We start from the raw sequence: 24,543 nt of genomic DNA, 5'->3' as shown, positions 1-24,543 counted from the left end.
CTCTAAGGAGCGCAAACTTCAAACAGACCTCGGCAAAGAAGCAGTTCAATTTAAAACAAAACACGATTTAGGGGATTTTTGTTTTTCCCTGCAGTTGTAGAGACTTTCCACTCCAGCTGTTGCCACTGGATGATTTCATGGATCAGTTGTGGCTGGTTGAAGTCATTTTTCAGGAGACAGTGGTCGAGATATTCATGCTCCTTTACAAAACTTCAGCAGTTTCTGTGTCACAGCTAGATTGCTTTATTTTGCCAAGCACTCTTTCTGAAATGTCCAATATTAAGCCAGTCAATGACATTAAATATTAAAAGATTTTAAAACACCCTGCTTGATACCTTAAAAGCCTCCCAGTAGCAACTGTTTTGAATATCATGATGCGGGGATGACACTGCCTACAGGAGAGCGGCTCTCTAGTCATTAGCAATTGCTGAAGCTGAGTTCTCACCATTTTCATAGTACATTTCATTCTGTTCTCAATTCAAGTGTGCTTATGGCATTCAGAATCAATCACATCATCAATCAGCGAAGCAGTCAATCACCCTGAAGAATTCTCAGAAGGAGATCCAAGGAACTCAAAGTTTTGCATGACCTTCACGTTTGATCATTAAATCAGGAGCTGAAATATGGTGCACAGATGTTACACGATAGGTTCTGCAATTCTAGTTTAAATAGAGAAATTCAACAATCCATAGATGCATTGTTTTTTTGTGTTCGAGATGCAATTCTTAATAATCTTCTCCAAATATATTTGCTTGGCAAAGCACAATATTTTCCAAGTACTTTTTTAAATTTATGATAAATATAACTGAAGATGTTCACATCCCCTCTGTTGATTTATATTTGTTTGTGAAGATTTTAACAGTGAGCCACCTAAAAGGTAAGTCACTCGATACAGAAGTATTACAGTATTCTGCATGTTCATGCACAGTTTTTAATCATTACAGCCATACAGTGCAAATCAGGACATTTTGTATCCAGTTGCAGTTCAGATATGGACTAAACGAGACAAACGTAGAACAATAAATAAATTTGGCAGTCTAAAAACATAAATCATAGGTGCAAGCAATAAGATGCCCACAGGAGTTTGGTGCTTAATTCTAAAGATGGGAAGCGTGTGCATGGCACATTTACTCAGAATCGCTCTTGTGTGGAAGAATGCCATTACGCCCAAGTCCACACTGACCCTCCGAACAGCATTCCACCCAAACCCTACATTTCCCATTGTTGATCCACTGAGTCCGCACATCCCTGGACACTACGGACAATTTAGCATCGCCAATCTGCCTAACCCTGGACTGTGGGAGGAAATCAGAGCACTCGGAGGAACCCTGAGCAAACACAGGAGAACATGCAAAATTCACACAGACAATCGCCCAAGACTCAAAGCAAACCTATGCCCTTGAGGCAGCAATGCATACAATTTTGCCAGTGTGCTGTTCAATACAACATGAAAAGCAACAGTTCAATTAATATTCAGTTTCCACAGTACTCAACTTCATTTTAGAGGCAGAATTGAACATTCAACCCAATACATACTACCCATACTCGCCTTCCCAATTTCTGCCCTTGCCTGAGACATGATGACCCTCAGCTTAAACGGCTACCAATAGACTGTCTCTACTGAGAGCAGCCCTATCATCTGGTGGAACAATAGCTGTTTTGCACTTGTGCACATGGGTCATTTTTGGATTAATGCTCACAGCACTTTAACTGCATATTAATTGAACAAACATAACTATAATAATTGTACCAAACTTTTCTTATTTGAAATACTTTCATAAATCGTTGATGATATCTCCCTGGGTGCTGCAGAGCAGTCTGAGAATACAATAATTTACAATGAATGGATAATTGCAGTGACACAGAATGTCAAAATAGCAAAGGAAGCTTTTTATCCTTCCATGCAAGTACCACCCTTCACTGATAAAGTTAAATTCATTCCCTTACTATTTTATCGCAGCATAGTAAACAGTTTTCCTCTAAATATTTATCAATTTTCTTGTGAATTCCGATGCAATTTGTTTAAAACAACATTTCCATCTGTATGTTCGAGATCTGAGCAACTCAAAGTCTGAAAGCAAAGTGCAAACTCTCACAGCTCAATCTCATTTTACAAAATATTTATTTATCTTTATTAAAAATTACATGGAGGTTCACAGCTTTTCATACTGGCTTCCACAAAATTTTATGCAGATGCCAAATCTGCTATTCACCTCCATCATCCAGGAAAATCAACCCACTGTCCTCACTGCCACAATGAACTGTCAACTGACATCTCTGGAACTATTGTAATAACATTCCCAGACAGTACCATTGAGCCGAAAACAATGGATCATTCCAAATTCAATATATTTGGAATAATTGCATCACAATGTATGAAATTGAAACTGCTATTCCTCATTATTCCCTTGCTGTTTTTTTCAATGAATTCTGTATCTCCCAACTTTGTCATTATTAGCAGTTGCATTGAATATCAGACCAAAGTTTAAACTTCGAATTGTTCCAATTAAAGAAAGCAAAGAAGCTCAACCAACCAAACAATATCCTCGATTCTTCTTGCACATGTTCATGTCAACTAAGTGATAAGAGTCAAGGTCTGAATTTGCATTTTGCAAAAATACATTTGTTGTGCTCTGAAGTAGTGTGTTGATTCCTGGTTGTCATTTTCATATTCAAACCATTACGGTAATTACAAATAAAACATTACATAGTTGCATCAGAGTTAACTGAAGTTACAGAATGAAATCCTGACTGGTTAGTAATAAATAATTAGATTGTATTCAGCATCCGTATCAAGACGTGCTCTCCATGCTCCCATTAGGCTGTTAGGCTGAACCTGTTAGGCTTTGAGAATAAAGGAATACATAATGTTGCAAAATATATCACAAAATGTGAAAGTATGTTAGAAATTGAGACTGTGTGATTTGAAAGTCATAGAATTTGCATTAGAATATGCATTATATAAAGGACTGTTACTTATCAACAAACTTATCATCAAAAGAACTGATTCATACAAATGCGGATATCATCATTCCAAACTGGACTTTGCGATGATTACAAATGGAAAGCATTTGGCAGCAATTGTTACATTAAGTGATCCTAATGTAGCCGCACACATGAACATTCAAGTCAGTATGATGCATGCTTCATCAAATTAACTTCAAATCAGCAAACACTCTTAAATCTTGTATTATTATGGCAACACAGAAATGATAAAATAATTCACTTACACTTTTCCACATAGCAAGTATTTTGCCCTTGTTCTGGAGATTTCATCCTAAACAAACATTGTGCAAAATAGAAAATTGTAACCTTTTCACGAGACTATTGTATGGTAATTCTTATGACCTGGAACAGAAGTTCTACTGTTCACGTGTAATTGTTCATGAAAACTGTATATTTTCAAAGTGTAAAGCACAACTTTATTACTCACTGGCACCCTTTCATATTAAAAATTTAGCGCAAATCCTTCAGGTGATGATGGATTGAAGAAACAAAATGATCAGGAGATTAAGGCATAACTTGAATTATTTTAGCCTGTCATTTACATTATTACAACTGTTCAAAAATCAAAATTTCAAACTGCTTAGAAGCAGAGTTAAGTCGATGAAATCTGGAAGATTTTCTACATTGCAGCTTCAGTATTGGCAATTTAAAACCATATCAATGCATCGACATTAAAAAGAGCTTTCTGTTGAACTAAAATGCAGAGTGAATACAGAGAAAGCTCTTTATCAATGCAAAATATAAAACATCAACATTGCCAGCGTAGATGTACTTTGCAATTATCTATGATTGATATAGAAATATCACGAAACAAGCTTTTACAAATCTACATTATTTAAAATTACCTGGTCATGAAGAAGATAGTAAATTTCAAGGAAAATGCCACATCATGTACTTACCCTTCCGATTTCCTTTTGATTAACCATGCAGTGATAGCTATGATAAAACCCAGACAAAGAAGAACAGCAATCACGATGCCTGCTATGGCACCATCACTGATATTATCCCTGGAATTTAATTGATCTGAAAATGCAACAGGAAGAGGTATTGAAGAATTGTGTAATAAAATGGCAACAACTGCATCTTCTAGAACTTAACAGTCACTTCATTTACATATATGGCTCATAAGACAGAAACATAGTAGTAATGTCATTCGACCTGTAATTGTGAGGCTGGCTAATGAAATGAATGTTTGTGACAGCTACATTCAGTGATTAAATCTCAAATATGTACAGCTGGCTTCTGTGATGTTGTATGTAAAATGTTATCAATTGCAAAAATCCTCTGGCTCACAAATTGCCTTTATGGAAGGAACTCTGCTGTCCTTTATGGTCTGTCTTACATGTAACTCCAGATAAGTGCAGTAATATGGATCTCTGAAATGCCTTCAGTCATAGGTGCAAAAGCTACAGAGCACCAGGACAAATCATGATAATCTTTGCAGTGCTGTCCACAATCCATGAAAAATAAGAAAAAAAAACTAACTTCTGAGAATGTCCAAATGATGGACTTTTGTGCACTTGTGTAAAATCAAATATTTAATGCTTCCTTCTACAGATCTTACAGGCTGAATCAAGTGCTGAGTTGCTTTGAATTACTTTGCAATCTCAATTACTTGATAACTACAACTTCAAATCTTTTAACATAAAAAAGGCAGTACGTTTCTTGCCATACAACTCCATGCATACAGCAATTGAACATGCAGCTTACTAAGGACATGCAGGGTGAGGGTCACTGATGCTTGGTCGCCCACTTCAGAGACCATGGTAACAGTGTACTCCCCACTGTCTAAAATGGTCAATGATTTCAGCAGAAGTGATCCATTTGGCAGTAAAATCTCAGCACGTGATTTATATTCGTTACTTAGTAAAAAAGATGAATTGATCCAAAGTGAAATAATCATCCCATTGAAATTCCAATGCCCATTCTTCACTGCACCTGATGGTTTCACTGAAAACAATGCGGTTTCTCCAATACTCGTATTAATCCACCTATGTTCGGTCTGGATCAGCTGCACTTGATGGGCCATGACAAAATAAAGATCATGAACAGAAAATTGATAAAAGATAGATTTCTCTAAAATGACAATGGCTTTGTTTTTTTAAATTTGACCACTTATTTTCCTATTAATTGATCGGTGTCTTCATGCTTCAGTCCCTGAAACAAACCGGGAGAAGACGTAATTCTCACTGACTGAGGACCTATGGAGCTCATGAGGGCATTAACTATTCGTTTGGGTGGTAAAGCTGTGCAGGGATATTGGGGGAAAGGCAGCAGATTAATACTAAATGGCAGAGGCGTTGCACACACTGTTTGCAGAATAACCTCTTCCTTCAGGGTAACAATTGTGTTGGACACCATTTACTTGAGGTTGAAGTAATTATGTCCATGCTGAGTGTAAATCCAGAGGACGTTTGTGGAAGAAGAAATGACACTTTGTGGTCAGCAGATATGTTCCAGCTTTTTAAAAGCAACTTGAAAAGTTACCCCATCAGTATGCAATGGCTGTCGTGTAGTTGTCGACATATATGTAGTTGACATATCAGTGCCACAAACTTTCACAAACAGGTTGTATTGTAGCGGGCAGATTTGCATCAACAACTTGTGCAAAGTTGCCAAACCCTGAGCTTGCCAAAGTCTTGCTCTGAATGCCAGTGCAGAACAATTTCCAATCTATATCCAATGGCAGGGATGTGTTTAAGTCAGATGGAAGTTCAGATGTTGCAACCCATCAGGTCACAGAAGAGGCTCTGCAGTAATGTTTAAGTAACATACTGTGTCACGGCAGCAGCTGTCACAGATGACATTGGAATTTTACAAAACATTTAGATGAGAGATAGTAGGAGCTGCCGATGCTGCAGAATCTGAGGTAACAAGGTGCAGAGCTGGATGAGCACAGCAGGGCAAGCAGCATCAAAGGAGCAGGAAAGCTGTTTGGGTGTAGACCCTTCTTCAGAAAAACTTGACCAGTTATTTTTTTCCGATTGCTCTCTTCATGTTTCAATCACTGAAACAAACAGGGAGAAGATATAATTCTCACTGACTGAGGACAGACGGAGAAGGGTCTGAAGAAGGGCATAGAACTGAAACTTCAACTTTCCTGCTGTTACCTCAATGTTATCTGAAAACATTTAGATCAAGTTTAGGATTCAGAACTATTAACCGGAAACAAATGTTGTATCACAGCATTCCGTTTCATGTATTTAAGCTTATTCTGATGGTTTTGCATTGTGAAAAAGTCTGTCAATTGCCAGTAACCTCATGAGGATTGTCACTCCTTCAGTTCAGGAAAGGTGAAAGCATACGTGCTACAGATGCTCAGTGGTTAGCACTGCTGCCTCACAGTGCCAAGAGCCCGGGTTTGATGTGTGGAGTTTGCACATTCTCCATGTGTCTGGGTCGGTTTCCTCGCACAATCCAAAGATATGCAGGCGAGGTGGTTGGCCATGCTAAATTGCACGTTGTATTCAGGGATGTGTGGAATGGGTGGGCTGTAGGAGTCTGGTTGGGATACTCTGAGGGTTGGTGTGCACTTGTTGGGCTGAAGGGCTTGTTTCCACTGTAGGGATTCTGTGATTGACACCTGTGGTTCAGAGCATCATTGGACTCCTCACAGTTCTAATGAATATGGAAGAAAAATGCACTGTTTCAAAGTTGAAATTTACCCCTCTTGTTTACATGATAGCTTCAGTAAAAAGAGTAAATGCTGGGCCAAGGCATATACATGATGATGTGTATTCTACTGATAAATATTGTATCATGAACATAAGATATGTAAACTCTTATTTTGGCCTATGGATGCCGTGGAATAGATAATGGACAGTACAGTAAAATTATACCAGTGGATGAAAAGTGTAATCAATGGAAAAATTCTGATGTCAATTTGGAAAGACTTTCCATGTCATATACTGGTTTCTCATACAGGTGACTCCAGACCTGCAGTCACATGATTGTCCATAAGCTGCCAATTGTGTTTTATTTATCATTCACAGGATGTGGGCATCACTGGCTTGGCGAGCATTTATCGTCCATGCCTAAATGCTCAAAGAGCAGCTAACAATCACCAAATTCCTGGTTTGGACTCACATGTATAACAGACCAGATCAGGATGACAGGTTTCCTTCCCTGAAAGATAGTAACAAAACATGAATCCTCTTTCATGACCCTATTTCTGAAGAAGGGTCTTGGCCTGAAATGTTCGCCATCCTGCTCCTCTGATGCTGCTTGGCCTGCTGTCTTCATCCAACTCTACACCTTGTTATTTCTAACCATCCCCCCCATCCTGATTGTCAACAATAGTTTCAGGGTCACTATGAGGCCCTATATTCCCGATTTCTATAAAATTCAAATGTCTTCAGTCACTAATTTGAACCCGGGTCTCCAGAATAGAAGCAACAGTCTCTCGGTGACACAACTAGTCCACCTCTTCACCAAGCAATGGTCCTTATGAAGGGGCAATTAAGGATGCACACAACGCAGGAATTGCAAGTGACACTCATGTTACAATTCGGAAAATCAAAGGAAGTTCGCTCAGGTACACTCACTGATATCCAGGCCCAGAAATTTTCCAATACTTACTTAACTTTCACTATAACAACCAAAAGAACTGTGGACGCTGTAAATCAGGAACAAAAACAAAGTTGCTGGAAATGCTCAGCAGGTCTGGCAGCATCTGTGGAGGATCGTTATCATTTCGGTTCCGGTGACCCTTCCACAGAACGGTTCTGAGGAAGGGTCACAAAACCCGAAACGTTAACTCTGTTTTCTCCTTCACAGATGCTGCAGAACTGCTGACCTTTTCCAGCAACTTTGTACTTGTTCCTAACTTTCCTTGTCTCTCTCGTGATGTCTGCCCTCTAACACGACCCTAATCCTAACCCCAACTGAACCTTCCAGCCACTCCAATATTTTTTTTTCCATATCCCATGTGACGTTGGCCTGCCAGAAGCCAAAGCCCTGGTGGAAAACACTTGAAATGGAAGGGAAACTTGTTTCGGTGTTCCAGCTCCATAACTGACAGTGATATTAAGTGCACAACTCTGAGTGGGTGGAACTCAGAATGAGTTTGAAGCTCGCTCCCCGCCACCTTGATTGTGCACACAGAAAACCATTCTTGAACATCATACTCTTCACAACTCCCATTATGCTGACAACTGGATGCATAGAGAAATAGAACATGCAGCTTACCACATACATGCAGGGTGAGGGTCGCTGATGCTGGGCCGCCCACATCAGAGACCATGTTAACAGTGTACTGCCCACTGTCAGAGGACATCAGTGATTTCAGCACAAGTGATCCATTTGGCAATAAAATGTCAGCACGCGATTCGTATTGTTTACTTAGAGAAACAGATGAACCGATCCACAACCCGATACTTTTTCCATCGAATGCCCAGTTTCCAGTCTTCACAGTAAGTGATGGGCTCACTGAAAAAAGTGCGGTTTCTCCAACACTCACATTAATCCAACTACGTTCGGTATGGATCAGCAACTCTTGGGGCAGAACGAGAGGACAAAAAACATCATTAACAGAAATAACAAGGTGTAGAGTTGGATGAACACAGCAGGCCAACCAACATCAGAGGAGCAGGAAGGCTGACGTTTCAGGCCTCGACCCTTCATCAGAAATGGGGGAAGGCGGTTCTGAAATAAATAGGGAGAGAGGGGTAAGCCGATAGAAGATGGATAGAGGAGAAGATAGGTGGAGAGGAGACAAGTTAAAGGTGGGGATGGAGCCAGTGAAGGTGAGTGTAGGTGGCGAGTTAGGGAGGTGATAGGTCAGTCCAGGAGGAGCAACAGGTCAAGGGGACGGAATGACCTTAGTCGGAAATGGTGGTGCAGCTTGAGATTGGAGGAAGCGACAGGTGGGAGGAGAAACAGGTTAGGGAGGCGGGGACAAGCTGGGCTGGTTTTGGGATGCGGTAGGTGGAGGGGAGATTTTGAAGCATGTCCACATTGATACCATTGGGCTGCAGGGTTCCCAAGCAGAATATGATCCCCTGTTCCTGCAACCTTCGGGTGGCATTGTTGTGGCACTGCAGGAAGCTCAGGCTCGACATGTTGTCTGAGGAATGGGAGTGGGAGTTGAACGGAAACTTGACGCAAGATAGAATTCTCGAAAATGACAGTGGCAATTTTTAGCTTGACCTTTTATTCCCCTAATCAACTGATTACAGCCTTGATGCTTCAGCTACTGAAGCAAACAGGGGCGAGGTTGTGATTGAAGACAGACGGAGCTAATGAGGGTGTTAGCTGTTTATTCGGATGGCAATAGTGTGCAGGGATTTTGTGGAAAAGGCAGATTCATGCTGAGTAATAGCGGCATTACAGGCACTCTCTTCCTGCGCGGCAATAATGATGTTGGATATCTTGTATTTTCCATTGAAGTAATTGTGTCTATGCTGAGTTTTAATTCAGAGGAAAGTTCCAGAAGGAGAAATGAAACTTTGTGGACTTCAGACATGTTCCAGCTCTTTGAAAAGTAATCACATCAGTTTACATTGGCTGAACCACGTGTGCTTGCGCACATGCATTTAATTGACATATTAGTGCCAAAAACCTTCAAAGCTATTGTAGCTGAGGTAGTAGGAACTGCAGATGCTGCAGAATCTGAGATAACAAGGTGTAGAGCTGGATGGACACTGCAGGCCAAGCAGCATCAGAGGAGCCGGAAAGCTGATGCTGCTTGGCCTGCTGTGTTCATCCAGCTCTTCACCTTGTTATTTAAGCTATTGTAGCTAACAGATTTGCATCAACAACGTGTGTGATGCTCCCAAAGCCAGAACTCTCTGAAGTCTGTCTGTGAATGCAATTGCACGACAATTTCCAATCTGCATCTCAGGATGGAAATACTTTCAGATGGTTGGAAGTTTAGATTTTCAAACTCAATACATCATCGAAAATTGAAATATTGTTCCTCTTTTCGGCAGTCATGATGAGGCTTATTATTCCCTCACTTCGGACTCCCAGAGCTCAATTTCCACTTTAGCAGTGTGTACCTGGCCTTTCTGAATGGCGCTCAGGTTCATTCTCACATTCGCTCAAACAATGCAGCTGGCCAGGCCCCACTTGCACTTGGATCTGAGCAGCTTCAGTGCCTGTGCTAAAGGATGGCAAAGAACATTCATAGCACAGAAGGGCCAGATGATGATCATTTCACTCAAGAATTTGGAACTAGCCCATTGCTTTCAGTGGCATTGCCAGGCTCTTAATTTCCCCTCTCAACAACCCAGTGGTCGCCTTTGAAAATAAACTTCATAGACACCTCCTTCATCCAGCTCTGATCGGGGATTGCTCAGGTACCGCCCCCTCCCATGCAATAACATTTGAGCACTGACAATGTTCATGTTGAATATTTGATGAAATATTTTGGATATGCCTGGGTACACACAGCTGTGGATAAACAACGCTGTCTGGGATAAAGTCATCTGCTCGAACTGAATGGTAATCAGCCATATTAAACTTTCTTTTTCCTGCGGAATATTTGTTCCCATTGTTTGAAGAATTGAAGGAGTCACAGATGAGCAATGCTCGAAAAAGACAAATGAAATAATGATGGCAGTAAGAAATGCTTGTTTACAGAATGACTGAAAGACTTTGCCTGAGCCAGAGGAAGCTGACCTGGGGAACTCCTGCAGACACCTGGAGCTGAGATGACAAACCTCAAGTAATCATTGCCATTTTCCGATGTGCCAGGTTAGAATCCAACTTCGGAAATTTGCCTTGGTTCTCATTTTCTCCAGTTTTGCTGGGGATCATTGACACCACACCCTATCAAATACGGCGTTCCTCTCAAGTGAAGTCATCATCATCCCACTGTCAATTGCTGTCGCTATCCGAATGCTGTGATTTATCAAAACAACATGTACCTTAATGGTATTTCAGTTTCAACAACAGCACAGGTATCTGCAATATAAAACTTGTATCTAAGCAGGAGCCTACTTTTCAGAATCAATTGCAAACCCTTGCTGTGAAAATGCATGTGATTGTGCTCCTGTAAGATGTATCGCAGAGGGATGACCATGTTGTGCTGCTGGATCGTTGAACAATGACATATGGTGCCTGAGGAGTCCAGGACCTTGAGAGTCAAGGCTACAATTGCAACTTGTCTTTGTCCAGAATACTGTTGGACTACTGTCCGTGAACCTTACGTGTTTTACAGTGACTACAGAGGAACTGGGCGGTTACAAGGAGTAATATTTATCCTTCAACAATCAAAGTGCAATATTGCAAATAAAAGGGTAAGAATGGATTTTTGAATCATTACATTCTGTCAGTTCTTAAATAAAAACAGAACAATATTTTCCAAAATGGCAGTGGAACTAAGGGCTGCTTCCATGCTGCATATTTGTCCAAATCATTGAAAAGTGAGAGCATGAAAAAAAAAGCATTCTTGGCTTCCCATCCAAGTAAACATCATGAACATCAACTAGCCACAAAACGACATGACCCACTATCACTCGTATCCTTACATACAGACGAGGAAGGACACCACTTTGATTGGGACAACACATCCATCCTAGGACAAGCGAAACAGTGACACGCACGAGAATTCCTAGAAGCATGGCATTCCAACCGGAACTCCATCAACAAACACATTGATTTGGAGCCAATCTACCATCCTCCGAGAAAAAGAACAGGAAATGACATCACCAACGCAGGAAATGACATCACCAACCCAAGGAACCCTAACCAGACAAATAGAAAGTGGGACATAACACCAGCGCTTCGTCAGAGGCTCACTGATGATGTTACCTAGAATGGTGACGAAACGTCAGAAAACTAACCTTCCAGCTCAGCGAGCAAGCTCACATCCATACTTGAAGATAGGGAAAGAGGCTCAAGAACAGAAAGTGAGGAATAGACGAGAAGAGTGGGCATTCATTTCCAGGCCAGCATTTGAGGGTCATTACTGATTTCCCTTGAACTGAGAACTTGCAATCTGAGTCCACTTGACAGCTGTAAAATTAATCTCGTTCTTGCGGATCTGGCTTTACACAATCCATTCTCACACTGAAAACTCACAAGGAGTTAATTTTCCTCAGTCACTCCAGAACAATCAAATATCTGTTTTCTTTATCTACAGTAATAAACCCTTAACTATTTGTAATTTATTTTTGAAAGAGCAGCAATATTTCTGGGCAGCAGCTGGAAGGCGGGGATAATGGGAACTGCAGATGCTGGAGAATTCCAAGATAATAAAATGTGAGGCTGGATGAACACAGCAGGCCAAGCAGCATCTCAGGAGCACAAAAGCTGACGTTTCGGGCCTTACCCTTCATCAGAGAGGGGGATGGGGGGAGGGAACTGGAATAAATAGGGAGAGAGGGGGAGGCGGACCGAAGATGGAGAGTAAAGAAGATAGGTGGAGAGAGTGTAGGTGGGGAGGTAGGGAGGGGATAGGTCAGTCCAGGGAAGACGGACAGGTCAAGGAGGTGGGATGAGGTTAGTAGGTAGCTGGGGGTGCAGCTTGTGGTGGGAGGAAGGGATGGGTGAGAGGAAGAACCGGTTAGGGAGGCAGAGACAGGTTGGACTGGTTTTGGGATGCAGTGGGTGGGGGGGAAGAGCTGGGCTGGTTGTGTGGTGCAGTGGGGGGAGGGGACGAACTGGGCTGGTTTAGGGATGCTGTAGGAGAAGGGGAGATTTTGAAACTGGTGAAGTCCACATTGATACCATATGGCTGCAGGGTTCCCAGGCAGAATATGAGTTGCTGTTCCTGCAACCTTCGGGTGGCATCATTGTGGCACTGCAGGAGGCCCAGGATGGACATGTCATCTAGAGAATGGGAGGGGGAGTGGAAATGGTTTGCGACTTGGAGGTGCAGTTGTTTGTTGCGGACTGAGCGGAGGTGTTCAGCAATATATAGCTGGAAGGCGGGACTCATTTAGATTTAGATTTAGAGTAGTCTTGTGCAGACCAAATGAGCAAAGAGCGTCTTCTATGCTGGATGGTACAACCTAAATAAAATGGGAATGTCACAGGAGAGCATCGCAGTCATGAAACAGATATCAAAATAAGTGACTACACAACGGCAGCAATGAGCAAAGAGGTAGAGGTGGAAATGTGGAAACATTTTGAGACAGGATTCCGGAAGTTTGGACTGGTACTATTATCAAGAATATTTCACATAAATACCAAGAATGCTGACTGAGACAGTGACACCCATATTCTATAAACAAATACAGGGCAAAACTGAACAGAGCTCAATTTCCACAGGTGGTCCCTGACGTAAATAACTTTCAATTGCATTTAATATTAAAGTTCTTGACTTGCTCACTGAACTGGCCTGTTTTTGTTCAGACGTTTTGTCATCATGTTAGATGACATCATCAGTGATGCCACCGATGAGGCGATGTTGTTCTATGTTGCTTGGAATTTATACTGTCCAGTCCATTCTGGTGAGTAGTGACATTTCCAGTTTTGTACATGGGGTCCAATTTTATATGTTTGTTAATTGCATTATTGGTGGAGAACCATGCCTCTAGGAATTCCTTTTGTGTCTATGTTTGGCTTGGGCTACTGTATTTACATTATCACAGTAAAACTGATCGCCTTTAGTTCAGGTACTGATATGACAGAAATTTCATCATGCTGCTTTGCTGCAAGCTAATGTTCGTGTACTCTGACGGCAAATTTCCTTCCTGTCTGACCAATGTAATTTTTGTGGCAGTCGTTGCATGGTATATTGTAAACAATGTTAGTTGTGCATAATGTGGGACAGAGGTCTTTAAATTTTTGTGAGTGTTTGTTATAGAGTGGCTGTGGGCTTGTGGGCTATCATGACTCCTTTTAGCATTCAGAGTCTTGTTGTCAGTTCTGATACGTTCTTGATGTAGGGCAGTGTGGCCAGTGTCTTCGGGCGTACAGTGTCCTCTCATGTTGACTATTTTGAAGGTAGCTGCGGATGAAGTTACAGGGATATCTGTTCAGAGCAAATGTTCTGTGCAGGTGCTCTTCCTCTTTCCTGCTTTGTTCTGGCATATTGTAATAAGTGGTGGCCCATTTAAATAGTTTCCCAATACATCTTTGTTTGTGGATATTGGGATGGTTGCTATGGAAGTTGAGAATTTGGTCAGTGTAGATTGCTTTCCTGTGCACTGATGTTTGGAACTTAATGTCAGTACACTCAGGCCGTGAAGGCTGTCAGTTTAATTGAGACACCAAATCTATGGTATTCTATAGTAAACAAGAGTAGCCCAAGCCAAACGTAGACACACATGGGGATTCCTAGAGGCATGGCTCTCAACCCACAATGCAATCAACAAGCATATAGAAATGGACCCCAGATACAAACCCATACAGAACAAAACGGCAAAATGACACTACTCACCATCATACACCAGAAACGAAAAATTCCAAGTGGAGTCCTCACTGATGATATAATCTAGCATGCTGATGAACATCTGAACAAAAACAAGCGAGCTCAGTGAGCAAGTCAACAATTTCATCCACAACCTGAGCTACAGACCTTTGCTAAAGCTTTAAATATTTAATACTGACTGAACTGAAGAAATAGGATGGTGGCTGGGATTGTACAAATGGGGTGATGGTTGTGGGTGGGGTAGGAGATGAAATTGTACACTCACAAATAGTGCTAGATTAGTATGGCAGTGGTTATTTTCACTGGGAACAAGAGCTTTCAGACATGAGACAGATCACGTGCTAAACACAAATTACATCTTCATGCATTTGAACATCTTACTTTAAAAAAAAATTGGGAAGCAGAAGATTATGGAATTCTGTTTGGGTGTCTCTAGTTGAGTTCAACAAGCATGATGTTACCTGGCAAGTCCTGTTATTAAATTGGCAAAGACACCACAGGCCACTTGCTATTGAGTGGTAACTGGTAGTAAACGTTTACTTGAGGTATGTCCAAACTCAAGTAGGGAAATGAGGTTAAGAGGTAGGGTCTTCCGGTAACCTCAGTAAATTCAGGAATAAAATGCATGTGCTGGCAGCACTCACTATCACAGGGCAATGCAGGCAACAGTGCAACAACTAAAAGGCAAACTTTTGGAAAATAATGTTCAAATTTGAGCCACCTTCGACAAGGATCACAGGTTGTCCCACTGGCATTAAATACACAGCGGTGATGAGTTTGTTTTGAATTATTCAAAAGACATTCATTTTGCTAACATGAATGTCATTTATGCGAGAACATGACTTTTTCAGAAAAGTTGTACGATGACTAACAATGGATTTTCTTGCTATGTTTTCTTCGCTTGTCAACATTAAAAGAATTCAATTACAGGAAGAAAGATGAAAGTGATGTGCTCAATAATTGTTAACAATGAACGGTACTGGCATCAGAAAAGATGTGACATAATGGACTCCCTGAGGGGTTTTCTCCTCATGATATAGAATCTACCACACAGTCAGTTTGAAAATGCTGAGACATTGTCACTTCTAACTGAACATGCACAAACTGACATTTGGCCTGGTGTATGCAATTCACTATCCAATTCTTACCATTTTGGGCATGGCAGGTAATTTGTAATCATGAGGATTGTGTAAAGTTGTATGGCACTATTTCATTATACTTGCTGCATATCTGCTTTGTTTAATTAAATTGTGGCTACACTCTACTGCAACAAATTTATTTTTCAGCTGTCCTCCACAAAATGAATTTTGTTCCCAAATAATAGTGACTCAGGTTAACGGTGTTTCATTATGTTTTTGAATATTGATGTCTCCTGCTTTGCGGTTCCAAAGCATTCAGATCTTGATCCAATGTCCTCTTGGAGGGAGCTGAGTCGTAATACATTCTGATCATTATTCCAAATTTGTTGCGCAACTGTGTGTTACCAAAGAGTGTTGCTGCTGTGTTTTCCATTCTAATGCTTGACTTCTGGCCATTATAAAGCTAAAATTTAAATTAAACTAACATAATATTTCATCTGCAACATATTTTCATTGGCAGTAAATGTTGGCACATTAGATTTATAGGTCAATCATGTTCATCTTTAGGGAATGGAGGGTATCTAATCTAATCTAATCGAATCTTTCATATTATTTTAAAATAACACCATGCAATACTTCGAGGAACTGCAGGCAAGATACTGAATTTCTCCTTCCTGTTTCACCAATGCATTTACAGAACTTGTTTGGTTTTCTATCTCTGTGTCTCACTGCTGCCAGACTCCTTGTTTCTCTTCTATTTTCAGGCAAAAGTGCCAACCATATGGAGTACACTAACAAAGCAAAGCGAAAATACAGGAGGCAATGATCTCTGGTGTTTTTGCTAGGCTGTTCATCCAGATACCTTGGTTTAAATCCCACACACTGTAAATGGCAGAATTGGCATTAAATATTAATCAGGAAATGACAATTTAATGATGACCATGAAACCATTACCACTTCTGAGGAAAAGAACAAAAAGGCATGTTTGCTAATGCCATTTAAGGGAGAAAATCTGCCATCCTTATCTCTGACCTATGCGTTTTTCCAGGACCACACTGAAGTGGGTTACCTTTACCTAGGGATGACCAATGAATAGTTAATCCAGCAAGTGACACCCACATCACATGAACTAATAAAAAGAATTAGCGACATGGCTTGTGATGAAAGACATTGTGCAGTGATACTATGCTCTAGCCCTGAGCCAGAAGGTTTCTGCTTCCTATTTGACTTATTTTATAATTCATTTGAATCCAATGACGAAAAAAAGATGAGCACAGTTCTATTTTTCAATTCATTCATATTTTTGAGAGAGGTGTTTACTATCCTTACAATTTCAGTTCAAACGACAATGCGTACTTTCACTCTGTACCATTCACCAGGTATGAATCTTGGTATTGATTATTGGTATGAGATTTGTACAATGTGATGAACATAGCTAAAATGTAGTTCAATGATTTGGTCCAAGATTATAAGCAGTGATTTTCAACTTCTGACTTCAGGCTGTTTGCATGACAGCCTCATTAAGCCCTCTGACAGATGTCCTCTGAAAAAATGGTGAAGGAAACCTGGTGGGCTGCTATTTGCGCAATGACGATGTCCCATAACTGATTATCCAAATGCCTGCTAATGTTTTGGGAATATTGGATCAACCTGCAACATGACAGTTGATGAATTTGTAACTCAGCAAAGACCTGGCTTTTTGGTCAGAAAATTCTACTCTTCACCTTGACTGGTTTACAAATAACACGAGACCAATTTTTAAAAAAAAACTCACTGAGGAATGAATACATACAAATTAAAACATACCTGCGAGTTGATGCTATTGGTCATACAACTCATACTTTCACAGTTATTCACTATTCTAGGTGACATTTAAGGACAGTGATCATTGTAAAATCAAAATGGTGAATGTCAATGTTTCTGGTAGTATCCCTGAGTGAATCTGTGCTAATTGTTATTTTCTCATGGCAGCTAACTAATGGACTGTCTCACCTATCTACATTTCCAAACAGTTAACATGGTGGCGATTGCCATCCTGGTCCAGGGGAAACTGTGATCTTTCTAAATGTATCATGTATTACTTTACGGCCATGGCAGCAGCAGATCTGTCAATTGTGATCTTGAGTGTTATACTTAATCTAACTATTGGCATTTACTTTCCCAGAAATTATCAATTGCTGACTCTCGGATGTCAAACCAAATATGTCCTTGTTTGTATAATAAGAGACTGATCTGTATGGTTTACTGTTGCATTTACTTTTGCTCATTTTACGGCTATCTGTTGTCACAAGTTCAAGACCAAATAGAACACACGGAAAACAGCTGTAGTGGTAGTTGGGATGTTGTTCATCCTTGGTTGTTTGAAAATATTCCCTTGTACTTTCTATTTGAACATTTGCACATAATTAACAATTTGCTGTGCTATTGCCAGATAAGATCAAACTTTTATAGTTCAACAGGATGGTTCACATTTTCTTATTTTAAGGAGAGAGGAGGGAGATTTAAGAAAAAAGACATCAGGGGCAACTTTCTTTAAACAGAGAGTGGTTTGTCTGCGAAATGAACCTTCCAAACTAAGTGATGGACATGAGTGCACTTACAATATTTAAAAGACGTTTGAATAACGATGTGAATAGGAAAGGTTGAGGGGGATATGGGAAGGAGTAGGCATTTGAGACTAGTCTAATTTGGGTTTATAGACGGCGGGGCCTCGTTGGACTGTAGGGTCTGTTTTCGTCGTGCATGACTCCATTACCCTATCCATCTCATCATCTTTTCATCGGCTCTTAGATAGGCACATGGAGGAGAGTAAAATGTCGGGTATGCAGGGTAAATTGATCTCAGTAGGATAATAGGTCGGCACAAAATCGTAGGCCGAACGGCCTGTGCTGTTCTGTACTGTTCTCCGTTCTATGTTCTATCTCTGCACCAGCCCACAACTCTACCGAACCACTGCAAACCAAACCGGAGATCAATTTCAATCCCCCTCTCACTCCAATATATTATTTTCCCATATCTCAAGTGAGGTTGGCCTCACCAGCAGCAGATTCCTGATGGGAAACGTTGGAAACGGAAGGGATACCTGGGTATGTGCACAGGATAGCTGCCTGACAGTGCTGTCAGGCACACTGCTCTGGGTGGGTGGAACTCGGAGGCGTTTGAAACTCCACTGCCCCATCCCCACGGATGTTCAAAGAGCAATTCCCGCTTTTCATAAACACTCCTCTAACGCAGCAGCCCCATACACAGAGCAATAGATCGCGCAGCTTACCAAGTACATGCAGGGTGACGGTCGCTGATGCTTGCTCGCCTTCTTCAGGGACCATGGTAACAGTGTATTTCCCACAGTCTGAGAACGTCAGCGATTTCAGCAGGAGTGATCCATTGGGCGTTAATATCTCAGCACGGGACTTGTACTCGTTACTTACAGAAGCAGATGAACCGATCCACAGCCCAATACTTTTGCCGTTGAAATCCCAGTTCCCATTCTTCACAGAACGTGATGGTTTCACTGAAAAGTTCGCCGTTCCTCCGACACTCACATTAATCCTGTTTTCGGCCTGGATTGTGAACGTCTGGGGCTCAACTGGAGAAATGAATATCGTTAAAGAAGTTGCAAACAGAAACTCTCTCCATGATACATATGTTGCTGTAAAATGCTGTACATCACTCTGGCTCTTTAACAATCGCTTGTCGTCACGTTTCTCCATGTTCTCAGATAGATTGCAATAGTCCGTATTCCTACCTCTGAGCCTGGACTCTCACCTACAAGTCTTACCTTCTCTGGAGATATGTAACAGCATTCCTGCAAAGGTGACGCCGGAAAATATCTACACCAGTTAGTATGAGGATGTGCACCTTACCTACTGCCATTAATAAGCCAACAGATCGTGGGAAGTCGCTGTCTCGCCATCCCGAATGCACCCCTCCAGTCTCCTCTGCATTCAGAGACTGATCCTCTCCTCCTGGGGCAGATCACTGAAGATAGTTCCGAAAGAAGCACCACGAACTGGCCCGAATTCCGGACATGGTGAAATGTTGAAGGGTGAATATTTGAACACGCTGATATGTAAGAAAATAGGTGCTGAGCTGTGCCGTGGATGCCTTTGTCTCGCAGACAGATTGTGGCAATCTGATTATACTCCGCTCTCTGTAAATACTGAACTAAAGCTAAAAAGATAGGGAACTGTCTGGAGCAGCTGTTGAGAATTGAGGAACTATGTACCTGTTTATGGGCAGCTGAAATTTGCTTCTAATGATCAGAGATCTAAGTCACGTACAATCACTGATGTTAGGCACCTAACTATGGAGAAGTACAAAAATTGTATCTTGTATACGTGACTCACTGTGATGTAAAATTCTATGTAAAGGGAGGACAGTTCCCTTTTCGGAGAGCATCACTGTGCAATGCGCCACACAGCGATGGACTTTTTTGAGTGATCCTCCCCCTGTGTTTGCGATTATTTAAGTAAATGTTACTGCAAGTTACCTACCTGTTGACGCCGTGCATTTGTATCAACCGTCAAAAGACCTCGACCATACAATTTGGCGACGTGGATGGGATCCGAATATGTGCAGAATTCCGAAAAGGACTGGGTAACTGATCGACCTTGTGCTGGTGACGTGAGACAGCTGGGCCCACAAAGTAAGATCTGTCTTGGCCTCTTTCATTAACCTAACATTTGGTAGAACCCTCGTCCCAGTGGTCTCTATCGATGGTATCTCAACATGAATTATACGGTCGGCCATTAACAGATCTTAGATCGGGGGTAGGGGGAAATTGGTTCAGCAGAAGTTGTGTTAAAGTGACCGGGAGGTTTGAGTTCCCCGGCGGCGGGAAAAGTAAAAATTCAGGAGGTTCGCAGGTAAAATTAATTAAGTCTGGAGGGGTTAGTATCAGACTGGTAAAGTAGAATAAGTATTCGGGTGTAGGTAGAGGATAAGTGCAGCAGGAGGAGAAGTGTAGCTAGAGGATATTTACAGTGTCTGTCTGTTTCAATCTCTCTGTGGTTGTCAACCGGTTGTTAAGAGGTGAAATGCCCCACGCGAAAGCCAGGACCGTGAAGTGGGTGTCGAGACTAAATGCACTGGTAGTATATAGAAATAAGTAAAAAGTAAAAGATCTCAAAATGGGACAAACCTTGGATAAATCGGGCACTGGAGCTCCCCTGCATCGAATGTGCTGAGATAATTCTGAGGATGAGGAGAGATTCAGAGGTCTGTCGGCATGCCTTAATAACAAATTGGGAAATAAATTTTGGCCATGGGGGAACTTGGAATGTAGATAAATGTATAAAGGCAGAAGCTATTTGGAAACGTAATACGGGGACAAAACGAAAAACTTTAATATCCACGTGGAGAAAAACTGCTGAGGAAATAAATAACAAATCTAAACGGGCCAGTTGGGAGAATAATGCACGAGGAAGGGGGATTAGAGTATGTGATCACGAGGGAAACCTTAAGTCGTGGGAGGTGTTGAAGCAGCAGAGTGAGGATTATGATTTGAGTAAGGCAGAACAGGAAAGATTGAGAAAGGAAATGCAGAATAAAGATTTAGGCTGAATTATGCGCGGATATAAAAAGGAGGTGCCTCCTGACATATCTGGCATGCTCATGTTGTTCCAAAGTAATGGCATAAATGAGTAAGACAAGGAGGACTGGAGAAGTCACCCCTCTGCCCACCACTATCCCTCCACAAGTCTACCCATACTTGGCCAACCGACATCAGCAGGCACCCCAACACTGCCACAAGTCCCAGCAATCGCTGTAGTCCTATCACTGCCACTGTACGCTGACCAAAGCAAACCTCCTGTTATAGAAGCTCCAAGCCCTTCAGTAATCAGCCCACATGAATCTCCAGACACACCCGCGGCCTGTACAGACCCTATCCCCTGTCCTACTAGGTCTAAAACTAAACAGAGAAACAGGAAACAGATTACGGAACAGGCTGTGAGTGGACAAAAGGAGGAAGGGCAAGATTCTTTTAAAACTCACAGGGGAGGCCTGAACTAAACATCCTCAGGGACACCCATCCAGAATTCCCTGCATGTTAAAAACTTTCTCCAGGCAAACCTCCTCCCTAAACAATTGGCAATTATCAAATGCACTGCCCATGCCTCCGATGATTCTGTAGTTACTTAGGGTAACACTCAGACTGATCAGGCTTCCAAACATGCTGCCACAGATCAAACCTTTATCGTGCCCTCTATGAGCAATCAGGCGATAAATTGCTCGCCTCCTTCGAACACGACGGGCATGCCAGATATTGTCACTGTTCAGTGTTGGCAGGGGGTCGTACATGTCTCTGAAAAAATATTTGGAAGGTACATGGATGTTCACATTCTTCATCCTCAGGCCGCTGGGTCACTCCATTTGGCCAAGTGTGTATAGCTGATGCTTTGTTACCAATGCTTATTGACTGTCTTCATACTGATACCCACTTCGGCAGGGAGTGAATGAGTAATAGCATGCTACGCACCTGGTGGGACCCTCGACTGGCTGAGGTAGCCCAAACCCGTGTCCAAGCATATCTAACATGCCAGAAGAATAATCCTGGTCAAGGAGTGCGGTGTGTAACAGGAAAACACTCTTGCCGGGAGGTCCTTTTGAGTGCATTCAGCTTGATTTTATTGAATTGCTGCGTGTACATTGCTGTAAGTATTGTCTTGTTATTGTTGACGTATTTTATAGATGGATTGAGGCCTTTCCAACCATTCATAATAAAGCTTCGTCAGTGGTGAAATTACTACTGACAGACATCATACCAAGGTTCGGACTGCCTCGACAGATTAGTTCAGACAATGGCCCCCACTTTGTAGGGAAGATAAACAGAGAGCTATGTGAGGCACTGCACATCCAGCAGCAATTTCATTGTGCTGAACACCCCCAAGCAGCAGGAACAGTGGAAAGGGCAAATGGAACCCTTCAGACTAAACTGACTAAATTAATGTACGATACCAGTCTCAATTGGCTAAAAGGCCTGCCTTTGGCTTTATACCACATGACAATAACCACCCGCCCCCCCCCCCATCCGCCGCCATTCAGGTAATCTATGGCCGACCTAATAGAACCCCCTGGGATGCTGACACAGGCCCACCTACCCAGACAGAGTTCAATATCATGGGAGAGGAAATGCAAATATACTTTCAGCAGCTAACGTCGCCTCTAAAGTTTCTCCATTCACGGGTAAAGAACGCCTTCAGAACACCACTACAAGTGACGGATCAGGACTCAGACAACCAGAAGGAATCTCCCACACTGCAAACGGGAGACCCCATGTTGATCAAGGAATGGGGTCACCCCAAGCTCGGGCCAAGGTGGAAGGAGCCATTCAAAATACTCCTGAAAACACCAACAGCAGTCAAAGGTCAGGGACAGAGCCACTGGGTTCATCTGAGTGATTGCTCACGATGGACCCCGCAGAAGGACGAAAGACTGCTATTGGACTTTCGATTTTCATGGCCGCCTTTCCAGCATTGGGCCTAGAGGGCAACTTGTTTTATAAGACTCATCTCCATTTGTATGGAAACCGCACTGGATGCCACCCGCTGCCTCAGTCAGTTGAGGCCTTGTTTGTAGGCACCCCTGGATGGACCCCCTTTGACTTATACACGACTGACCCAACTAACGCCCCCTGCATAGGCCAGACTGCTGCATACCGATGAGGTATTCATGGGAGATGTGTAGAGCTGATAAACTCAAACAGGACACAGTCCGCCAGTTGTTTAGGAATTCGGGGAAAGAACGGCACAAGATGTTCGAAACCACTAAGTTACTCACTTTGCTTCTCAAGACAAGGTTGGGGATGTGCATACAGTTTAGTCCACAAGAACGCTTCCTGTATACAGTCCAAGTGCTCCCACCAACAATGCCAAGTGAGCAAAGGTCTGTTTAGGTACACTTGTGATGACCAAAGAGGCCTTAACATAGCTGCAAATAGGCGGTTTATTTGTGGCCAATGTAACGGGACACAGTAGTTCAGCCACCTGGATGTTTCCTCTTGATACCTATAAAATAGCGGGGTCAGGCGGAGACTCCAGCCAGCCGGAGAACTGGTGGGACAAACAGTTCGTGCAGAAAAATAATCGGGAGGTCAAATGCTATCGAAGCAAGAAAGGCTTTGTGTTCCCCCTTAACAGGATATGCATGACAGCCACCCAACCCTTCCTGTCCTCTTTGCAGGTGGTGCTATCAGACCAATTACTGTCCCATGCCCGCAGCGAGGACATACCCGTAGGAAGATAGTGATCCGAGCCGTTAGCGAACAATTATGTGCAGATTGGAAGGACCCGGTAACATTGGGGTCTTCACTTGGCTACGGCATTCTCGGGACCCTTTCTCTTGGCGGGGGGGGGGGGGGAGCAGCGGGAATCATTCAAACTACCTTATTTGTGGGTTAACCAGCCTGGGAAACAATACTGTAACAGGGCTGGAAGCTGTTAATAAGGAACTGGCAGAACTAAGGCTCTGCGCACAACAGACAAGGTACGCTTTGGATTATTAGTTGCTCAACAAGGGGCAGTATGTACTATAGTGGCAGACAAATGCATCACCCATATTACAGAACAGTTCCCATATTGAAGGAACAGTTCACAGGTGAGGAGCTTGAGGAGATCATATCTAAGCGGTTGGAATGGAAGACATTTGAAGCAACACATTCACTAAAATTTCTCACCTCTGGAAATATAGGTAGAAATGATGAAAATGCCCAGGAAAAGCTTCATCTTCATTTTGTTGTTTGGTGTTTTCCTACAGTGCAGCTACTAACAGCTCTTCTCAAAGCCTTCTGTTTTATCGGCCAGTTTGCACTCACTAGGAAGTACAATACATCAAACAGAGAGAGCCTTTGAACAGTTCAGCGTTCTAGACAAGGTAGCATTATGCCAAATATTAGTGGCATTGTGCCAAACATTATCAGCCCCATTTAATACTGAGGGCAATCTATTGGTTCAAAGTAACTGCATGAATCACGATGATTCGAGTGGTGGGAGTGGTGAGAGAGAGCACGAACCAGGAAGTGAGTGATTATAGATAATGAAATGTGAGGCTGGATGAACACAGCAGGCCGAGCAGCATCTCAGGAGCATAAAAGCTGACGTTTCGTGCCGAGACCCTTCATCAGAGAGGGGGGTGGGGTAA

At 42.2% G+C, this 24,543-nt stretch overlaps 1 protein-coding gene across 1 annotated transcript in view; it reads right to left on the bottom strand.

Moving 5' to 3' along the window:
• Positions 1–1,357: 1,357 nt before the first annotated feature.
• LOC132206685 (carcinoembryonic antigen-related cell adhesion molecule 1-like) overlaps positions 1,358–24,543 on the bottom strand; it is a 42,180-nt gene continuing 18,994 nt past the window's right edge. The window contains exons 5-7 of the mRNA XM_059641295.1: positions 18,677–18,991; positions 3,906–4,029; positions 1,358–1,433 (exon numbers count right to left, since the gene is read on the bottom strand). Of these exons, the coding sequence (XP_059497278.1) occupies positions 1,358–1,433; positions 3,906–4,029; positions 18,677–18,991 (515 nt within the window). The remainder of the gene's footprint in view (positions 1,434–3,905; positions 4,030–18,676; positions 18,992–24,543) is intronic.

The sequence above is a fragment of the Stegostoma tigrinum genome, chromosome 41 (genome assembly GCF_030684315.1).
Source record: "Stegostoma tigrinum isolate sSteTig4 chromosome 41, sSteTig4.hap1, whole genome shotgun sequence".
NCBI classification, from domain to species: Eukaryota; Metazoa; Chordata; class Chondrichthyes; order Orectolobiformes; family Stegostomatidae; genus Stegostoma; species Stegostoma tigrinum.
The sequence above is the reverse complement of the archived record's forward strand: the minus strand, read 5'-3'. Positions and strand labels throughout refer to the sequence as shown.